Source organism: Salmo salar, chromosome ssa25 (genome assembly GCF_905237065.1).
Source record: "Salmo salar chromosome ssa25, Ssal_v3.1, whole genome shotgun sequence".
Taxonomy (NCBI): Eukaryota; Metazoa; Chordata; class Actinopteri; order Salmoniformes; family Salmonidae; genus Salmo; species Salmo salar.
In genome coordinates, this window is record NC_059466.1 from 10,463,605 (window position 1) to 10,483,309 (window position 19,705).

The 19,705-nt window shown below is 43.8% G+C and overlaps 1 protein-coding gene across 1 annotated transcript; it reads left to right on the plus strand.

Annotated features, from left to right (window-relative positions):
• The first annotated feature begins 5,604 nt into the window (after window positions 1-5,604).
• Window positions 5,605-15,934, plus strand: LOC106586140 (solute carrier family 40 member 1). The gene is made up of 8 exons (XM_014173032.2): window positions 5,605-5,920; window positions 6,070-6,137; window positions 10,153-10,312; window positions 10,609-10,724; window positions 12,524-12,650; window positions 13,400-13,648; window positions 13,884-14,528; window positions 14,807-15,934. Exons 1-8 carry the CDS (start codon window positions 5,887-5,889, stop codon window positions 15,127-15,129), a joined length of 1,722 nt encoding a protein of 573 aa, XP_014028507.1. The 5' UTR covers window positions 5,605-5,886; the 3' UTR covers window positions 15,130-15,934.
• The last annotated feature ends 3,771 nt before the right edge of the window (window positions 15,935-19,705 follow it).

Genomic DNA, 19,705 nt, shown 5'->3' on the forward strand with positions numbered 1-19,705 from the left:
CAGTTCTCCTTGTCTCGTCAAGCGTACCAGCGTTTTCCCGTACTCCTGTTTCTCGTTAGTTCCTGTTTTCTAGTTCTCCCATTTTTTTAAACCATTCTGCCTGCCCTGACCCTGACCCTGAGCCTGCCTGCCATTCTGAACCTCTTGACACTGTTAAGGACCAACTCGCAGCCCGGGAGCTGCCTACGGATCTCGACTCGCTCATCACCTTGACCATCCAGATCGATGGGCGGCTATGGGAATGTAGGAGGGAGAGGAGGTCTGATTCCCCAATAGTCTCCGAGGTCTGCCGACTCACCGTTTCCGGAGCCGATACAACTCGGCAGAGCTAGGCTGTCTCCAGCTGAACGCTTACACAGACTTAACACTCAGAGTTGTCTGTATTGCAGAACTGCAATTATGTGTCTACCTGTCCATTAAAAGACCAGGCTCATCAGTAGGTACATGTACTCAGGTGAGCCAAATTTCTCCGGGTTCTCATTGACTCTGGGGCTGATGCGAGTTTCATGGATGCCACCCTGGTGTCTGAGCTGGGCATCCCCACTCAGCCCCTCTCCATTCCCATGGACGTTAGAGAACTGGATGGGCACTCTATAGACAGGATCACCCACAATACTACTCCTATCCACCTGTGTGTGTCCTGGAACCACAGTGAGTCTATACAGTACGGAGAAAAAAAATGTATGCATTCACTACTGTAAGTCGCTCTGGATAAGAGCGTCTGCTAAATGACTAAAATGTAAATGTAAATGTTTATGCTCATCAAGTCTCCTCAGGTTCCCGTGGTATTGGGGTTTTCTTGGCTCCAGCACCACAATCCCCTTATCAACTGGACTATCATGGGCTGGAGCCCGTTCTGCCACGCCCATTGCCTGGAGTTGGTGCGGCCTGCCCCAGGACGTCTTCCTGTGGGCTCGGAAGAAGCCTCGGACCTCTACGCCATTCCCGCTGAGTATCCGGACCTTCGGGAGGTTTTCAGCAAGGCCTGGACCACTTCGCTTCCTCCGCATTGACCCAATGACTGCAGGATCAACCTTCTGTATTCACTCTCGTGTCCGGAGACCAAGGCTATGGAGACGTATATCGAGGACTCCCTGGCTGCAGGGGGTATCCGTCCTTCTGCCTCGCCGGCGCAGGGTCCTTCTTTGTGGAGAAAAAGGACAAAACCCTGCATCGATTACCGGAGGCCTCAATGGCATCACGGTTAAGAACCGCTACCCTCTACCACTCATCGCCTCGGCTTTCGAGCCGCTCCATGGGGTCACTATCTTCTCTAAGTTGGACCTGAGAAAGGCCTACCACCTGGTTCGGATACGGGAAGGTGGTGAATGGAAGACAGCCTTCAACACTGCTAGCGGACACTATGAATACCTGGTGATGCCATTCAGTCTGACCAATGCTCCTGCTGTGTTCCAGGCCTTGGTTGACATTCTCTGCAACATGTTGAACCGGTTCATGTTCGTCTACCTCGACGACATCCTCGTCTTTTCCCGCCCGGCTCAAGAACACGTTCTCCACGTCCGACAGGTCCTCCAGCATCTCCTGGAGAACCATCTTTTTGTCAAAGGTGAAAAATGCGAATTCCATCGCTCCACCATCTCCTTCCTTGGATACATCATCGCTGCTGGGAATGTGCAGATGGATCCCGGAAAGGTGAGAGCGGTGGTGGATTGGCCCCAACCCACGTCCAGAGTGCAGCTGCAATGCTTCTTAGGATTTGCCCATTTCTATCGCCGTTTTATCCGGGGTTACAGCACCTTGGCTTCCCCTCAGTCAGCACTCACCTCTCCCAAGTTCCCGTTCACGTGGTCCCCAGCTGCTGACTGAGCGTTCCTGGATCTTAAGCACCGCTTCACCACAGCTCCCATATTGATCCATCCAGATCCATCCCGTCAGTCCGTTGTGGAGGTAGACACGTCGGATGTCAGAATGGGGGCCATCCTGTCCCAGCGTTCTGTCCTGGACCTTAAGCTGCATCCTTGCGCCTTCTTCTCCCATTGTCTTAATGCCACGGAGAGGAATTATGATGTGGGGAATCGGGAACTACTCGCAGTGAAGATGGCATTGGAGGAGTGGAGACACTGGTTAGAGGGGTTGGAACTTCCATTCATAGTGTGGACGGACCACAAGAACCTGGAATATCTTCACACCACCAAGCGTCTCAACTCCAGGCAAATTCAATGGGCCCTGTTGTTCAACTTCAACATCTCCTACCGCTCGGGGTCTAAGAATGTTAAGCCGGATGCGCTTTCACGCCATTTTAGCCCCGCCTCTACACCCTCATACCCTGAGACCATCCATCCTACCGCATGCCTGGCTGCCCGCTCCCCGGTCCTGGAATGTGATCATTCCTCCAGGCTTACCTGTCACCCTGGCTCCCATCGGACCCTGGCCTTTGTGCGACAACACTTTTGGTGCCCCACCGTGGTCCCTGATGTGTTCATCGCCGCCTGCACTGTCAGTACTCAGAACAAGAATCCTCTGCAAGCTCTGGCTGGCCTCATTTAACCTCTTCCTGTCCCTCACCATATATCCTTGGACTTGGTCACTGGTCTCCCTTCGTCTGATGGCAATACCACTATCCTCAAGGTGGTGGACAGGTTTTCCAAATCGCCCATTTCAATCCCCTCCCCAAACTACCTTCTGCCAAGGAGATGTCCCAACTGATGGTGCAGCATGTCTTCTGGATCCATGGACTTCTGGTGGACATGGTCTCCGATCGTGGTCCTCAGTTCTCGTCCCGGTTCTGGAAGGTGTTCTGCACACTCATTGGGTCATCGGCCAGCCTGTCCTCTGGGTTTCATCCTGAATCCAACGGCCAGTCAGAGCGTGCCAATCAGGACCTGGAGACAACTCTTTGGTGCTTCGTGTCAGCCAACCCCACCACCTGGAGCCAGCAACTCATGTGGGTGGAGTACGCCCGGATCACCCTTCCCTGCTTGGCCGCTGCTCCGTGAGTTATCAGCCTCCGCTCTTCCCAGAAGAAGAGGTGAACATACCCTCGGCCCAGATGTTCGTCCGCCCCTGTCAGCGTACCTGGAAGAGAGCTCGGTCCGCTCTTCTCAAGACCACCTCCAGGTATCCTCGACAAGCAGACCGCCACCGGACCCCGGCTCCCCGCTTTCATCTTGGGCAGAGGGTATGGCTGTCCACTCGGGATCTGGTCCTCTGGGTAGAGTCCCGCAAACTTTCCCCCTGTTTGTTGGCACTTTCCCCATCTCCATTATCCTTAGCCCCTCTGCTGTTTGTCTTCTGTTGCCCTGCACCCTCCGTATACGTCCCACGTTTCATGTATCAATAATTAAACCTCTGTCTCACAGCCGTCTGTCTCCTCTTACCTGCCCTGATCCTGAGCCTGCCTGCCGTTTTGTACCTTAAGGACTCTGCCCTGGATTACTGACCTCTGCCTGCCCTTGACCTGTCATTTGCCTGCCCCCTGTTTTTGTAATAAACTTTTGTTATTTCGAACTGTCTGATAGGGGTAGTCCACATCAGTAACACTTGCCCCTGCAATAAAAAAATTAACATTACATACAGTACCAGTCAAAGGTTTGGACACTCATTCAAGGGTTTTTCTTTATTTTTTACTATTTTCTACATTGTAGAATAAAAGTGAAAAGATCACAACTATGAAATAACACATATGGGATCATGTAGTAACCAAAAAAGTTTAAACAAATAAACTAATAATAATCATATTTGAGATTCTTCAAAGTAGCCACCCTTTGCCTTGATGACAGCTTTGCACACTCTTGGCATTCTCTCAACCAGCTTCATGAGGTAGTCACCTGGAATGCATTTCAATTAACAGGTGTGCCTTGTTAAAAGTTCATTTGTGGAATTTATTTCCTTCGTAATGCGTTTGAGCCAATCAATTGTGTTGTGACAAGGTAGGGGTGGTATACAGAAGATAGCCCTATTTGGTAAAAGACCAGGTCCATATTATGGCAAGAACTGCTTAAATAAGAGAAATGACAGTCCATCATTACTTTAAGACATGAAGGTCAGTCAATTTGGAAAATTTTAAGTGCAGTTGCAGCAATCATAAAGCGCTATGATGAAACTGGCTCTCATGAGTACTGCCACAAGAAAGCAAGACCCAGAGTTACCTCTGCTGCAGAGGTCAAGGTTATTAGAGTTAACTGCACCTCAATGGCAGCCTAAATAAATGCTTCACAGAGTTCAAGTAACAGACACATCTCAACATCAACTGTTCAGAGGAGACTGTGTGAATCAGGCCTTCATGGTCGAATTGCTACAAAGAAACCACTACTAAATGACACCAATAATAAGAAGAGACTTTATTGGGCCAAGAAACACGAGCAATTAGACATTAGACCAGTGGAAATCTGTCCTTTCGTGTGATGAGTCCAAATTTGAGATGTTTAGTTCCAACTGCCGTGTCTTTGTGAGATGCAGAGTAGGTGAACAGATGATCTCCGCATGTGTGGTTCCCACCGTGAAGCATGGCGGAGGAGGTGTGATGGTGTGGGGGTGCTTTGCTGGTGACACTGTCAGTAATTTATTTAGAATTCAAGGCACACTTAACCAGCATGGCTACCACAGCATCCTGCAGCGATACACCATCCCATCTGGTTTGCGTTTAGTGGGACTATTATTTGTTTTTCAACAGGACAATGATCCAACACACCTCCAGGCTGTGTAAGGGCTATTTGACCAAGAAGGAGAGGGAGGGTGCTGCATCAGATGACCTGGCCTCCAATCACCCGACAACCCAATTGAGATGGTTTAGGATGAGTTGGACCGCAGAGTGAAGGAAAAGCAGCCAACAAGTGCTCAGCATATGAGGGAACTCCTTCAAGACTGTTGGAAAAACATTTCTCATGAAGCTGGTTGAGAGATTACCAAGAGTGTGCAAAGCTGTCATCAAGACAATGTGGGACTACTTTGAAATATATTTTGATTTGTTCATCACTTTTTTGGTTACTACATGATTCCATATGTGTTATTTCATAGTTTTAATGTCTTCACTATTATTCTACAATGTAGAAAATAGTACAAATAAAGAAAAACCCTTAATTAAATGAGTAGCTGTGTCCAAACTTTTGACTGGTACTGTGTATGTATATATATATTTATCAGTGGAGGATGCTGGGGGGAGGACGTCTCATAATTATGGCGGGAATTGAGTAAATGGAATGGCATCAAACTCATGGAAACCATGTGTTTGATGTATTTGCCAAACTTCCACATTTCCACTCCAACCATTACCACGAGTCAGTCCTCCCCAATAAAGGTGCCACCAACCGCCTGTGGTATATATATATATATATATATATATATATATATATATATATATATATATATATATATGTGTGTCCATACTTTTTACTGGTACTGAACATAGTTACTAACTACCTCCCCATCCCCCCTCCCTCCCGATATAAGCAGTTATTATTAGAATGAATAACATTCTAACAACCACCAAAACCATGGATAATGTCAGATCTATTGCAACAATGCATCGTAAATAATAGTTCGCCACAAGGGCTTTGTTTTGTTTGTTTTGAATGCATCTGTATAGGCTGTGAGGCTCGAGTCATGTGACTGTGACGTATTCCTTCGGGCTACTGTATATTGACCAGTGACATAAACGCTGTTGGCAGTGCAGAAAAGACGAGAGAAGGTTGCTGTAGCTGTTCGGGAGATTTTATTGTTTTGCATTTGAACTAAAAGGGCTTTTCGGCTAAGATATCTGTTTCCAACTTCAGCTACAGTGATAGCTAAGTTTGGAAAGGAGAAAGGGGAGCTTTGGCGTGCGTTTGCCGAACATTTTATGCACAGAGCGTCTCCCATCGATAGCCTTGCATTACGAAGATAAATAAATATTGGGCAAACGTTAATTATTTCCGGCAAAGTATTACAATGGATAACGCTGGATCTAAGAAACGTTGCTGTGGTAGGTCAATTTTATGTTTTCAGTTATTTTACAAGGACTCATTTAAATGGCATATTTGATCAATAAATTGTGGCTGCCGAATGTATTGACCACACAGGTGGCCATATGATATTAATAACAACGAGTCGTAAACATCCTTTTCCTTGCAGAATCTGTCCAGGAGTTCTTCACATCACCAAAGTTCCTGATTTACCTGGGACATGGCCTCTCGACATGGGTAAGTGAAACGAAGCCAAGATAAACCATTTAAAGTAAAATAAGGAGTAGGTAGGCCATCACCTTATTGCTCATGGTGGAGGGCCATTTGACAAAATGTTTTAGCCCATTTATGTTTAAGAATAGGTACACAATTGAAGGAGCTGTAGGCTTTTTCCCATCCAGTGGGGCGCATCTTGCGCGCGCTTAGTCTGGCTTGACAAAAAGTGTTGCTAAAAAAAATGCTTGATCGGTGGACCCATGGATGGTTCGATATAGCGTGTAATAGTCCATGCATACAATAGTTGTTCTGTTATGGTATTTGTAAATCAGGTGCATGCATTTGTTTAGGTAATGTTTATTTTGTGTAACAGTCCTTGGCAGTAGACCGTTATTAATTTATATAGTGTATGATCACTTTAGGCTCAGTTGCAAGGTCGGTATTATGGGCGAGTTTAGGGGGCCCTACCGTACCTCCTTGTCCATCCTGATAAAACATTTAAATATTCATAATTTATTTGAGGAGATGCGCGCCGACACAAAGACGCATCTGAGCGAGCGAAACAGGGCTCATCAGTCTCAGTATTTGTAGCCCCGGCCTGGTCTGATAGACTAGACACAACATAATACATGTAAATACATCCCATACGAAACGTAACATATCATACTAAATGGAGTGTCTTGGATTTACGTACAAAATAATACGAAATGCTCTGAGAACAGCTTGGTATCATACTTATATGGCATGTCATACTTATTTTTGTCCAGACAGCATCAGATACATTGGCTACACATAGTTACACAGAGGGGAGCTGTTTCACTCGCTCGGATGCTTTCTCCGGTGACAGTTTCAGCCACTTGCGAATTGAACAGGGATGAAATGGTGCCTTAGCGCGGGGAGCAGGGCAGCCGGTGTTCCCTCACTTTTTATCAATTTGAGAATACACGGAGCTGGTAAAAATATTTCTGGAGAATTAATTCAGATACATTCTAAATAAATGACATTTACACGGAACAAAAAAATATAAACGCAACAATTAAAATGATGTTACTGAGTTACAGTTCATATAATGAAATCAGTCAATTGAAATAAATTCATTAGGTCCTATTCTATGGATTTCATATGACTCGGGAGCCAGGCCCAGCCAATCAGAATTAGTTTTTCCCCCACAAAAGGGATTTATTACAGACAGAAATACTCCTCAGATTCATCGGGTGTCCAGGTGGTTGATCTCAAACGATCCCGCAGGTGAAGAAGCCAGATGTGGAGGTCCTAAGCTGGCGTGGTTACACGTGGTTTGTGGTTGAGGCCGGTTGGACGTACTACTAAATTCTCTAAAATGGCGTTGGAGGCGGCATATGGTAGAGAAATTAACATTCATTTCTCTGGCAGTAGCTCTGGTGGACATTCCTGCAGTCAGCATACCAATTGCACGCTCCCTCAACTTGAGACATCTGTGGCATTGTGTTGTGTAACAAAACTGCACATTTTAGTGGCCTTTTAAGGTGCACCAGTGTAATGATCATGCTGTTTAATCAGTTTCTTGATATGCCACACCTGTCAGGTGGATGGATTATCTTGGCAAATGAGAAATGTTCACTAACAGGGATGTAAACAAATTTGTGCTCAACATTTGAGAGAAATAAAAAAAAATTGCGTATGGAAAATTATGGGATCTTTTATTTCAGCTCATGAAACATGGGACCAACACTTTACATGTTTTGTTCAGTATAATTACCACAATAATTCCATGAAAACCTGATCACTTCGAGCTGTAACAAAAACAGCCACAGACAAAAAAGACTACCAGGGGTTGCTAAACCGGCTGTCCTCAAAAGTTTGGGCTCATGTATGACGCACTTGAACTCGCCCTGCTGTCTGTGTGCTTAGTTTACAGAAACGTACCACCTCTAATGCATATGCAGACAAACTGATCCACCGACGAAATCTAGGATCCAAATTCACCGCGTCTGCCTTGATGTTCATAAAACTCCACGGACCCACTCTTGCGCAGTGGGACCCAAAACGATATGGGACCACTTGGTTATGGTGATGTCCTTTAAGGAAAAAAGACAAAACACATAAGAAATATCTTGCTGTGTTTTGTAAATGCAGATGTAAAATGCTTCCTATTGTAATTTTGGCATCTTGACAAATGTTGTGCTTCAGTTGCACTTCTCCACTTGGATGAGAATTAACGAACAAGCATTCTTTTCTCAGTGTAGCCAGCCAACTTTTCTCCAATAAAATGCAAGATTAACTTTAAGCAAAATATTAGGAAATGTAGCTGGCTACATTCTTTCTATGATGAACATTAGAAATATGATGGCCATGCATAATTCTTTGCAAAAAAATACCTTGCTTATTCTTTGTAAACTAATTTACTTGTGGCTGCCATCCAAATAGCGTTGCACTTCTGAAAATGAAGCTATTTTCTGCCGAATGCGTTGCAATGTCTTTTCTGTGAAGGAAATCTATAGTTGCACATCCCTGCACGTCACTCTATTGAAGAATAAATAACACTGTTGACTTTCCTTATAAAACGCAACCCCTGTCAATACACAGCTGGACTCACCTGGTGCCTTCTTTCTCCCGCTGTACAAACAAACACATGACTGGCTCAACTGTTCTGGGGAACTACAATAAGCTTCATAATGTAAAATAATGTGACAGGTGAAATGAAGAATGTGATCTGCAGGTATTGAAAAACCATCCCGTGGCTATTTACAAATACTCCAGTATACAGCATACTGCCCAAGCCTAGTACAGAAACAGATCCTCTCTACGTCACCTGGTAGGACCGGCCTGCTAAGTAGGATGCAATCCAAGAGTGTGCAGAGCCTGGGACGCCCAGCCCTGAGTGAGTGGAGAGGGGGAACTAATGGTTCACAGTGTCGAAGGCAGCGGGTAAATCTAGGAGGATGAGAACAGAGGAGCGAGAGTCGGCTTTGGCAGTGCGGAGAGCCTCCGCGACACAGAGGAGAGCGGTCTCGGCTGAGTGACCCGTCTTGAAGCCTGACTGGTTGGGGTCAAGAAGATTGTTCTGAGAGTTGATCAGAGACAGCACGCTCAAGTGTTTTGGAAAGAAAAGAAAGAAGGGATACAGGTATATAGTTTTGTAAGTGGTCAAGGCGTGGGATAGTTCTGTGTCAGTAGGACCAGTGGACACAATAGGCTGAGTGAGTGAGGACTGGATGTCGTCAACCTACTGTTCAAAGTGGTAGACAAAGTTGTCCGCAGAGAGGAAGGAATGAGGGGGAGGGGTGGAGGATTAAGGAGGGAGGAGAAGGTGGAAAAGAGTTTCCTAGGGTTAGCGGTAGAAGCTTGAAATTTAGAGTGATAGAAAGTGACCTTAGCAGCGGATACATAGGAAGGCCTACAAGAAAGGCTAACATTTTGTTAATACCATCTGCTTTAATTTGCTCACAAAACAGTAATTCAAGAAGATCTAAATGCATATTCCCATTAAACTGATTGAGATCAAATGATTGGCATGCAGTTTGGACATTTCACCGGTAAAACGTGAAGAATTGTCCTTTGCAATTGACAGTGATGACTGATGATGGCCTATTTTAAAATTAGATAGGCAATGCCTAACTTGGTGTTTGAGGGTATTAAAAATATAAACATTTTCTTGAGATAATATGTGTGGGCATAGGCAGACGTTGCAATTGGACGATGCATTTTATGCATAGGCCTACTCTACAATGATATTCAATAGGCTACATCTGTCGATACGAACTCTGATTGTGAAATTATGAAGTCATTTAAAAAAAAGTGTTCTTGCCACATTTAAAAAGTAATATTTTGTTGACAGTTAAATTACATGTATTTACTATAAAAACCTTTTTTTTTTTTAAATGTGCCCCCTACTGAAATCAAATGCCCATCCAACTGATTCGTTCTGGCGCCGGCCCTGCTTAGTAGTAGACAAGGATCATGTTTCTGCAAGCATCATTCATCAGCTATAGCCTAGTGTGCCGTGCATTTTAACAGCTGGCTGAAACAACAAAAGTTAACATGCGTGTCTTTGTAGGGCGATCGTATGTGGAACTTTGCTGTAGCCGTATTTCTGGTGGGGCTGTATGGCAACAGCCTTCTGCTCACGGCTGTGTACGGACTGGTGGTGGCGGGGTCAGTGCTGCTCCTTGGAGCCATTATCGGTGACTGGGTTGACAAAAACCCAAGACTCAAAGGTATGCAGCCATAATTAGGCCTACTTTAAAGTCAGTGTTTCTGAACAGAACTGAATACACTGAACAGGAATGAACAATATACATAGTCAAAACATTACTTGATCATTCATTTTAATTGCTTGGGATTAGAGTTTTTGGGGAATGGGTTAATTTAGATGGAAATTGGCATAATTCTCTATTCGAGACCATTCAATGAACCCATTGTGTCTTGAGGGAAGTCTCCAATTAAGTGATTTACTCAGACATAAATAAATTGTTTGTGACTATGTCTCTAATGCTTATCCTCCCATTGATAGTGGCCCAGACTTCGCTGGTTGTCCAGAACTTTGCTGTCATACTGTGTGGGATCCTGTTGATGGTGGTTTTCCAGCTCAAAGAACAGATTGCAGAGTTATACAATGGATGGATTCTGGTAAGATTGCATTTCCTAGACTTTTCATACTGTCATGATCATTAAGTGGTCATTTGCAGCGAAAGCATTTTACCCATTTGACAAGTACAATGTTCTAACCTAAGTCTACTATGATGTGAAATTCAAGTGTGTCATTTCAACAACCTTTACATATCAGTTCAGCTTCTGGACAGTAGCCTAGCCTACACATTGAACAAGGCAACAGTAAACATGTCGTCCCGCATGAATGATGCAGCGCCCCCTCCTTGGGCCAATTAGTCATATTATTCAAATTTACTTTACGTGGATTAATGCAAAAGAGAAAAAAAACATTGTCAACATCAGACTGGCTGTGTTTCTGTATAAGTTATATCTCTTGAAAACTTGATTGCTGAAACGCAAAACATTTTGGGACTATATCAACAATGGACTAATGAAACAAATACCAAAATAGTTTTCCTTTAATTGTCAACTGTATCTGTATGGAATTACAGTGCCTGTATATATAGTCTACACGCCCTTTAAATATGTTCACCTTTTGTGAATGGGCAGAGCTTAAAGAGCCTTATGGGAGACTTGTTTCTCATGAGGAGATGCATGTGTATATACAAATTGTTTTCTTCTATAGAAACTAACAGTCCTTATTATAATTTTTTTTTTTAAATTGCATTCTGCCAACAGAGTAAATAGACCAGTAGCTTATATAAAATATTTGACAGTTTAGGTAAGCTACAGTGTTGGTGTGCAGTAGGAGCGCGACATCATTGTACTATTTCATCTCAGAGCCTACACCAAGGCAGAACAAAGAAACCCACTAATCTATTGATAAATAAAAAATGTAACAACAATTTGTCTTTTGCATAGAAGTGTGGGCTGTAGCATTCATTCGCACACCGTTTTATACGACCTGTCTGATTTATAACGGGAAACATCCGTATGTATGTCATGCGGCAAATTTGTAACTCTCAATAAAAAAAATGACGTACGCAGACTTTTCAGAAGTGGCGCACGCAGAAATGTAGTGTGAAATTTACGCAACTGTTATAAATGAGGCCCCAGGAGATATGCTTGTTCAAAGTTTGGTGGGGGACAAAAAGTCTCCATTTGCGGGAAATGTAATGGGCTCAGCTTATAGGTCCTTACGGGAAATGTGTTGCTCGTGAGGACATGCATATATGCACAAAATGTCATGACTGTAGCTCAAACGGGACAGGAGATATGCTTGTTCAAAGTTAGGAATATCCGTTGATTACTATAGCGCCTTGTTTTTATGGTTGATAGAAGAAGACTGTTGCAATAGCGAATGTTACAATCTGCTGGCTGCTACACTATCAGGATCATGAACAAAGTGTCTCTCACGTGGTGTAGTCAGTGTATTGTGGGACAAATCACGCATTTGTGAAGGGGCCTTTGGATTTTAAGGGGGGGGGGCTGTGAGTTTTCTGAAGGTGGTGGTGAAACAGAAGATTGAGTGTCTTGTTCACGACTGTGTAGTCAGCAGGTTCTTCTAGGGCCGTCATGTGAGGGAGCGAAATGCTGCCTGGCCAGTTGAGCCAGTCCATCTCTGGTCAGAACAGCTGCAATTATAATGTACACAAAAAAAAACAGCAGGCCTGTTTATTTCAGTCTCACGCTGGATTATGGTTGTAAGCGGTTTCTAGATTAAATGATATGCTTTGCTCATTGTTGTTGTTGTGTGTAAGAACACATGTCGAGGCCAACATTTCCATTGTAGAAAGTAAATTTGTACACCTTAAAAATGTTTTTATGTTTTGTTTTTACCAAAGCAAACAAAAATGTATAGTTTTCTTGGTTTTCAGACATGCTGCTATATCCTGGTCATCTCCATAGCCAACATTGCTAATTTGGCCAGTACTGCCATGTCAATTACCATCCAGAGAGACTGGGTGGTGGTTGTGGCTGGACAGGACAGCAGCAAGTTGGCAGGTCAGTCTCCATGGGAAACCAGCCCAAATCAATAGGGCTCATGTGAACGGACCTTTATCGCCTTGCAGTGGCGTGACCTTTGAACCCAATCACAGCTAAATCACTAATTTTTCTTTTAGAACTGTCCATTTCACCTTGGTTCACTAAAGCTATAAATCAGATTTTTTTACAGTAAAAATGCAACACTTCCGCACAGATAATCTCAAAGGAATGAGGCCATACACGCCATAAAGACTAACAGTTCCTGAATGACCAGAGCTGTGTGCTACATGTTGCTTGTCTGCACCAGTGAAGTCAATTAACCTGAAGTGTATTGCACTGTATAACCTTAAGGAAACCTATAAAAATCCTTGACATGAATTAGTGGAAAAACCTGTCCTATCATGTCACAGTCACTTAAAGCAGCTTCTCTACTTAAAGCTGTCAATCAAGTCCTTTCAGATAAGGTCATAAGGAAAGCAGATACAAATTAGAAGCCATGTTTGACTCCTTGAACTTCTTCTGTCAGCAAATATTGTAATTCAGGAGAACGTGTAACTTAAGACAGGGTTCTAGGATGCCCTCTAGGATGCCCCAAACCCCAAAAATGTTATGATTATTTTTCACAGTATTGAAAATCATACCGTCGTTATTTCAAAATACCCTGGTATATGGTATACCACCCAAGCTTAGACAGGGTAAAGTAAAATATGAATTTACGTTTCCTGTGGACAATGGACAGTAATGTAATTATGCTCTTCTTTTAATAGACATGAACGCCACAGTGCGGATCATCGACCAGCTGACCAACATCCTAGCTCCCATGCTGGTGGGCCAGATCATGGCTTTCGGCTCGAACTTCATTGGCTGCGGCTTTATTGCGGGCTGGAACCTGTGCTCTATGTGCCTTGAGTACGGTCTGCTATGGAAGGTCTACCAGAAAACCCCAGCACTGGCCTTGAAGGCTGGCAAAAAAGATGATGATGACCAGGAACTGAAACAACTTAACTTCCCGAACGGTATGTTCTAGCCCTCAATGAACATCACTGACAGACATGTATTAATGTCAATGAACATAAGTCTTCTTGTAAGATCTTGCAATTTCTTTGGTCAAATATACATCTGTTGTTGAGGTGGTTAGTTGGGCTGGCCCTCACTTAGATCTCATCATTTAGTATTTCTCTATCTGTGTACGGTCTTGTGGCCCCAAAACAGTCACTCATGTATGTCTGTTCTTCCTCCTGTGGTCTGTAGAGCTAGAAAACGGCAAGGGCACAGTAGAGGGCTCCCAGCTCATGAACGAGATGGCTGTCGTCAAGGCCGACTCTCCCAAGAAGACTAGCTGCTGCTACCAGATAACAGAGCCCCTGCGCACCATCCGCGACGGCTGGGTGGCCTACTACAACCAGTCCATCTTTTTCGCAGGCATGTCGCTGTCCTTCCTCTACATGACGGTGCTTGGATTTGACTGCATCACCACGGGCTACGCCTACACCCAGGGCCTCAACGGCTCTGTGCTCAGCCTGCTGATGGGTGCCTCAGCCGTGTCAGGCATCTGTGGCACGGTGGCCTTCACCTGGGTTCGCAAGAAGTGTGGCCTAATCCGCACAGGCTTCATCTCAGGTGTGGTGCAACTCTCCTGCTTAATTCTGTGCGTGGCGTCCGTCTTCGCACCGGGCAGCCCCTTCGACCTCAGCGTTTCGCCCTTCCAGGACATCTACAGCCACCTGACCGGAAACGGCGGCAACTTACCAGAGGCCGACCATCCGGCTAGCATGTTAAACATCGATGGTCTGCTGGTCAACGGTTCGACCGCACTGCCTGCTGAAGAACTGCCACCTCTGCAGTCCTACCTGTCAGTCAGCCTGCTGTTTTCAGGGGTTATTGCTGCTAGAATTGGTGAGTAACTCAAAAGTCCACACTGGGAAAAGTGCTGCTATGTCATGTGTTAACAGTTAGCGTATGAACTTTGTTACAAAAGGCAGGCACCAGCAGGGAGGGAAGTCGGCTTCAGATCCGGTGTTAATGTCTCCACAGAGCAATATTGTCAACCTTTGATTCCAATATCAGCTGATAATTACAGTCATAGCGGTGATTGCCTGTTCCTATATCATTTTTATGTGGTCGTAAAAATGCCATTCTAAATGACTGCTGTGCTCATGTTTTCCCCTCTGTAGGTCTATGGTCCTTTGACTTGACCGTGACCCAGCTCATCCAAGAGAATGTGATCGAGTCGGAGAGGGGGGTGATTAATGGTGTCCAGAACTCCATGAACTACCTCCTGGACCTGTTGCACTTTATCATGGTGATTCTGGCGCCCAACCCTGAGGCCTTCGGCCTTCTCGTCATCCTCTCCGTCTCCTTTGTGGCCATTGGCCACATCATGTACTTCAGGTTTGCCTTCAAGAGCCTCGGGCGGCGCCTCTTCCTCTGCTGCTCGCCAGAGCAGAAGGCCCAGGCCCTCCCGGACTCTCCCTCCTCGCTTCCCACCACCGTGTAGCCCATTAAAGAGACGCTGTCCCTGCTAATAGCTCTACCTGCAGCCTGCGGGGCACACTATTGTCCACTCCTCCTCCTGCCCGCTAGCTATCAACCTAAACATGCTTGCGTCTAGCCCCCACAGCGCTAATGTATCTACTTTTGCACCTAACCCTAGCACGGGCTGTCCTTTGCCATTGTGATATAGCATTAGCCGTTTTGCGGAAGGGGGAAGAGCAGTGCGGCCACAGACACAGAAAAGCAGCCCCTCACAGACAAAAAGCTCAGCTTGAATGAGGCCTTATAGAAAAGGTGTCAAAAAATAAACATTGCTTCTCCCTACTTCCAATATTTCAATCTAGCTGTCTTGTTATTCAAGGGGCTGCAGCTAAAGCTACAGTAAATGAGAGAGGAAAAATGCAGGTATTTCTTGCAGTTACTACGGTTACAGCTGCATACTACTTAAGTATGTTCTGTGATTCTAGTGGTGTTTGCATCTCATTACAGCTCTGCATCAGCCGCGGGATTTTCATTTCCACATTTGTTTCTCAGTAGTTCATTGTTACTATAGCCATTCATGTTAGCATTTCAAACGTCTAAGTTACTTAAGCTTTAGTAATTGACAATGATTTAGATTACCGGTTTTACCAGTGAGAAACAGGTTCTTACTTATTTTGCTTAACGAGCATGGGATAAAGTCTCTTTAATACATGGTTATAAGGGTTATGCAAATTATTTATTCAAGGAGTGCAGATACAGATAGATAGATAGACTGAACAAAAATATAAACGCAACATGTAAAGTGTTGGTCCCATGTTTCATGAGCTGAAAAAAAATATCCCAGACATTTTCCATATGCACAAAAATGCACAAATTTGTTTTCATCCCTGTTAGTGAGCATTTCTCTTTTTCCAAGATAATCCATCCACCTGACAGTTGTGGCATATCAAGAAGCTGATTTAACAGTATGATCATTACACAGGTGCACCTTGTGCTTGGGACAATACAAGTCCACTCTAAAATGTGCAGTTTTGTCAAAACACAATGCCACAGATGTCTCAAGTTTGGAGGGAGTGTGCAATTGCCATGCTGACTTTAGGAATGTCCACCAGAGCTGTTGTCAGATAATTTAATGTTAATTTCTCTACCATAAGCCGCCTTCAACGTTGTTTTAGAGAATATGGCAGTACGCCACAACCGCAGACCACGTGTAACCACGCCTGCCCAGGACCTCCACATCCGGCTTCTTCACTTGCGGGATCGTCAGAGGGGGTGAGGTGGGGTGCGGATGAGTGTCTGTCTGTAATAAAGCCCTTTTGTGGAAAAACAAATTCTGATTGGCTGGCTCCCAAGTGGGTGGGCCTATGCCCACTCATGGCTGTGCCCCTGCTCAGTTATGTGAAATAAATAGATTAGGGCCTAATCATTTTTTTTATTGACTGATTTCCTTCTATGAACCGTAACTCAGCAAAGTCTTTGAAATTGTTGCATGTTGCATTTATATTTTTGTTCTGTATTCACAAAGAGTACCAGTCAAAAGTTTAGACACAGTTACTCATTTAAGGGTTTTTCTTGATTTGGAATGCTTTTCCAACAGTCTTGAAGGAGTTCCCACATATGCTGTGCACTTCCTTCACTCATCCCAAACCATCTCAACTGGGTTGAGGTCAGGTGATTGTGGGGGCCAAGTCATCTGATGCAGCACTCCATCACTCTCCTTCTTGGTCAAATAGCCCTTACACAGCCTGGAGGTGTGTTCTGGGTCAATGATAGTCTTACTAAGCGCAAACCAGATGGCATGGCGTATCGCTACCGAATGCTGTGGTAGCCATGCAGGTTAAGTGTGCCTTGAATTCTAAATAAATCACAGACAGTGTCACCAGCTAAGCACCATCACACCTCCTCCTCCATGCTTCACGGTGGGAACCACACATACAGAGATCATCCATTCACCTACTCTGCGTCTCACAAAGACACGGCGGTTGGAACCAAAAATCTCAAATTTGGACAGATTTCCACTGGTCTTATGTTCATTGCTCGTGTTTCTTGGCCCAAGCAAGTTTTATTGGTGTCCTTTAGTAGTGGTTTCTTTGCAGAAATTCAACCATGAAGGCCTGATTCATGTAGTCTCCTTTGAACAGTTGATGTTGAGATGTGTCTGTTGAACTCTGTGAAGCATTTATTTGGTCTCCAATCTGAGGCTGGTAGCTCTAATGAACTTATCCTCTGCAGCAGAGGTAACTCTGGGTCTTCCTTTCCTGTGGCGGTCCTCATGAGAGACAGTTTCATCAAAGCGCTTGATGGTGTTTGCGACTGCTCTTGAAGAAACTTTCAAAGTTCTTGAAATTTTCCAGATTGACTGACCTTCTTTTTGTCTATTTAAGCTGTTCTTGCCATAATATGGACTTGGTTCTTTACCAAAAAGGGCTATCTTTTGTATACCACCCCTACCTTGTCACAACACAGCTGATTGGCTATAATACATTAAGAAGGAAAGAAATTCCACGAATTAACTTTTAACAAGGCACACCTGTTAAGTGATGACCTGGCCTCCACAATCACCCGACCTCAACCCAATTTAGATGGTTTGGGATGAGTTGGACCGCAGAGTGAACCAAAAGCAGACAACAATTGCTCAGCATATGTGGGAACTCCTTCAAGACTGTTGGAAAAGCATTCCTCATGAAGCTGGTTGAGAGAATGCCAAGTGTGCAAAGCTGGCATCAAGGCAAAGGGTGGCTACTTTGAAGAATCTCAAATATAAAATATATTTTGATTTGTTTGACACTTTTTTGGTTACTACATGATTCCATATGTGTTATTTCATAGTTTTGATGTCTTCACTATTATTATACAATGTAGAAAATAGTAAAAATAAAAACTCCTGGAATGAGTAGGTGTACCAAAACCTTTGACTGGTACTATATATATATATATATACTATTCTCAATGTATCATCAGTATTGTCTCTCAGCCATGGTGGTGCTGATATGCTAGTTATAGCGAACAACTAGAAAACTATGCATTCACATTAACAACGCTCTCAATGACCAAAGTGGACATTCTTATACAGCTTAAAAGGAAGTGAGGGTAAACCTGTTGTTTTCTCTATGAGCATTCCAATAATTTTTTTGATGTGAAGTGAAAATGAAACTCGTATAGGCTCATTAACGCTTTTGTAGACACCTCGTGTACAGATCTCTAACCCCCTTGCAATTGTTATACTGTAGTTGTTTGTCATCATTGATTTATCTGTCTTCAAAGGTGATTTTTAATCGTGATTGTTACACAGGCACTTTAACTGATTCTACTATGTCCATAATAACGAAAACACCTTCAGGCATTGCTACTGCATTTTGCACAAGGCTGAGCTGAAGGACTTTGCATTTACTCATTACGCTAATCTTTGCCTCAAAATCGCACACAGCACAATCCTAAACCCAGACACCAGGTGTGAGCATGGAAAACCATACCACCCTTTTTCCTGTGGGCGGCTTTCAAAATCCTGCCAAGTTTACCTCAGGTTTCCTTCTTCCCCGTCCAGCAGACCTCCCCACCAGTGTGTTCCTTTGCCACAGTAGAAAGTCATCATCTTCAGGTTGTCTTAGCTGGCCACTAACTGCAATTACACCAACCGTGCTGTAGCCAGGCAAAACTGTAGGTTTGTAGCTCTTGGAGCTCTCCAACACCACTGTGAAGGTTTGCAGAAGCTTTATTTTTAAAACATGCTTCGACTCGATGTAATACGCACAGACTTCATGGTTATTACCTCTGCCTATGAAAACCATTGCTGACCTATGCCACGGAGGTGATTTGGTAATGAAAATATTATGGTTGGAGAGAATAGACACGGCACTTGAAGAGAACAGTGAGGCCTTTCTTTAGCCCTGGGCGGTTGTGCTAAAGGCTCCTGTAGGCTGATGTGGAGTCAGACAGGTCTGCAGGTTTGGGGAACTACAGCTGGTGTTCTATAGAGAAATGCCAGGAACTGAGCTCAATGTTAATGTTTGGCATGGATTACCCCCAAAATGTAAAGTAAGCACATTTTCCAGAACAGAGCATTTGTTCAGAACATTTATTCAGGAATATTTCATACAAGGCCATATCTTTTTCATAGAAGTAACAATAGCCGTCAATCAATACATACACTGTACTGGATGTAAAATAATTTGTTTATGACATTATCAGATTATGTTGTCGTCTTTAAATGTTGGAAGTCTTTTTTTACAACTTTAAAATGTTTTTATATACTAGTGTTAACAGTTGATGCTAATTGAGAAGTTTTCTGAACAATTTGCTTGTAAAATTGTTCTCTGCCTCGTGTGTAGAAATCAATGCTGTCATGCATAAACCAAGAAAATCATGAGTACAACATGCCAATGGACCATACTGTCTATAATCTCCCATCATTGTAAAATACATTAAAACCATTGTTTGATATAATCTTTGTTTAAATGTAATATGCAAGAATCACTTCACACTCCATTATAGTGGAGGACGTTTATACAGCTTGTATTGCATGAGCTCTGAATTAAAAATAAAATGTTTATACATTCTGTCTCGTTAGTGTTTTTTTTTTTTATGAATCACAGGAACCC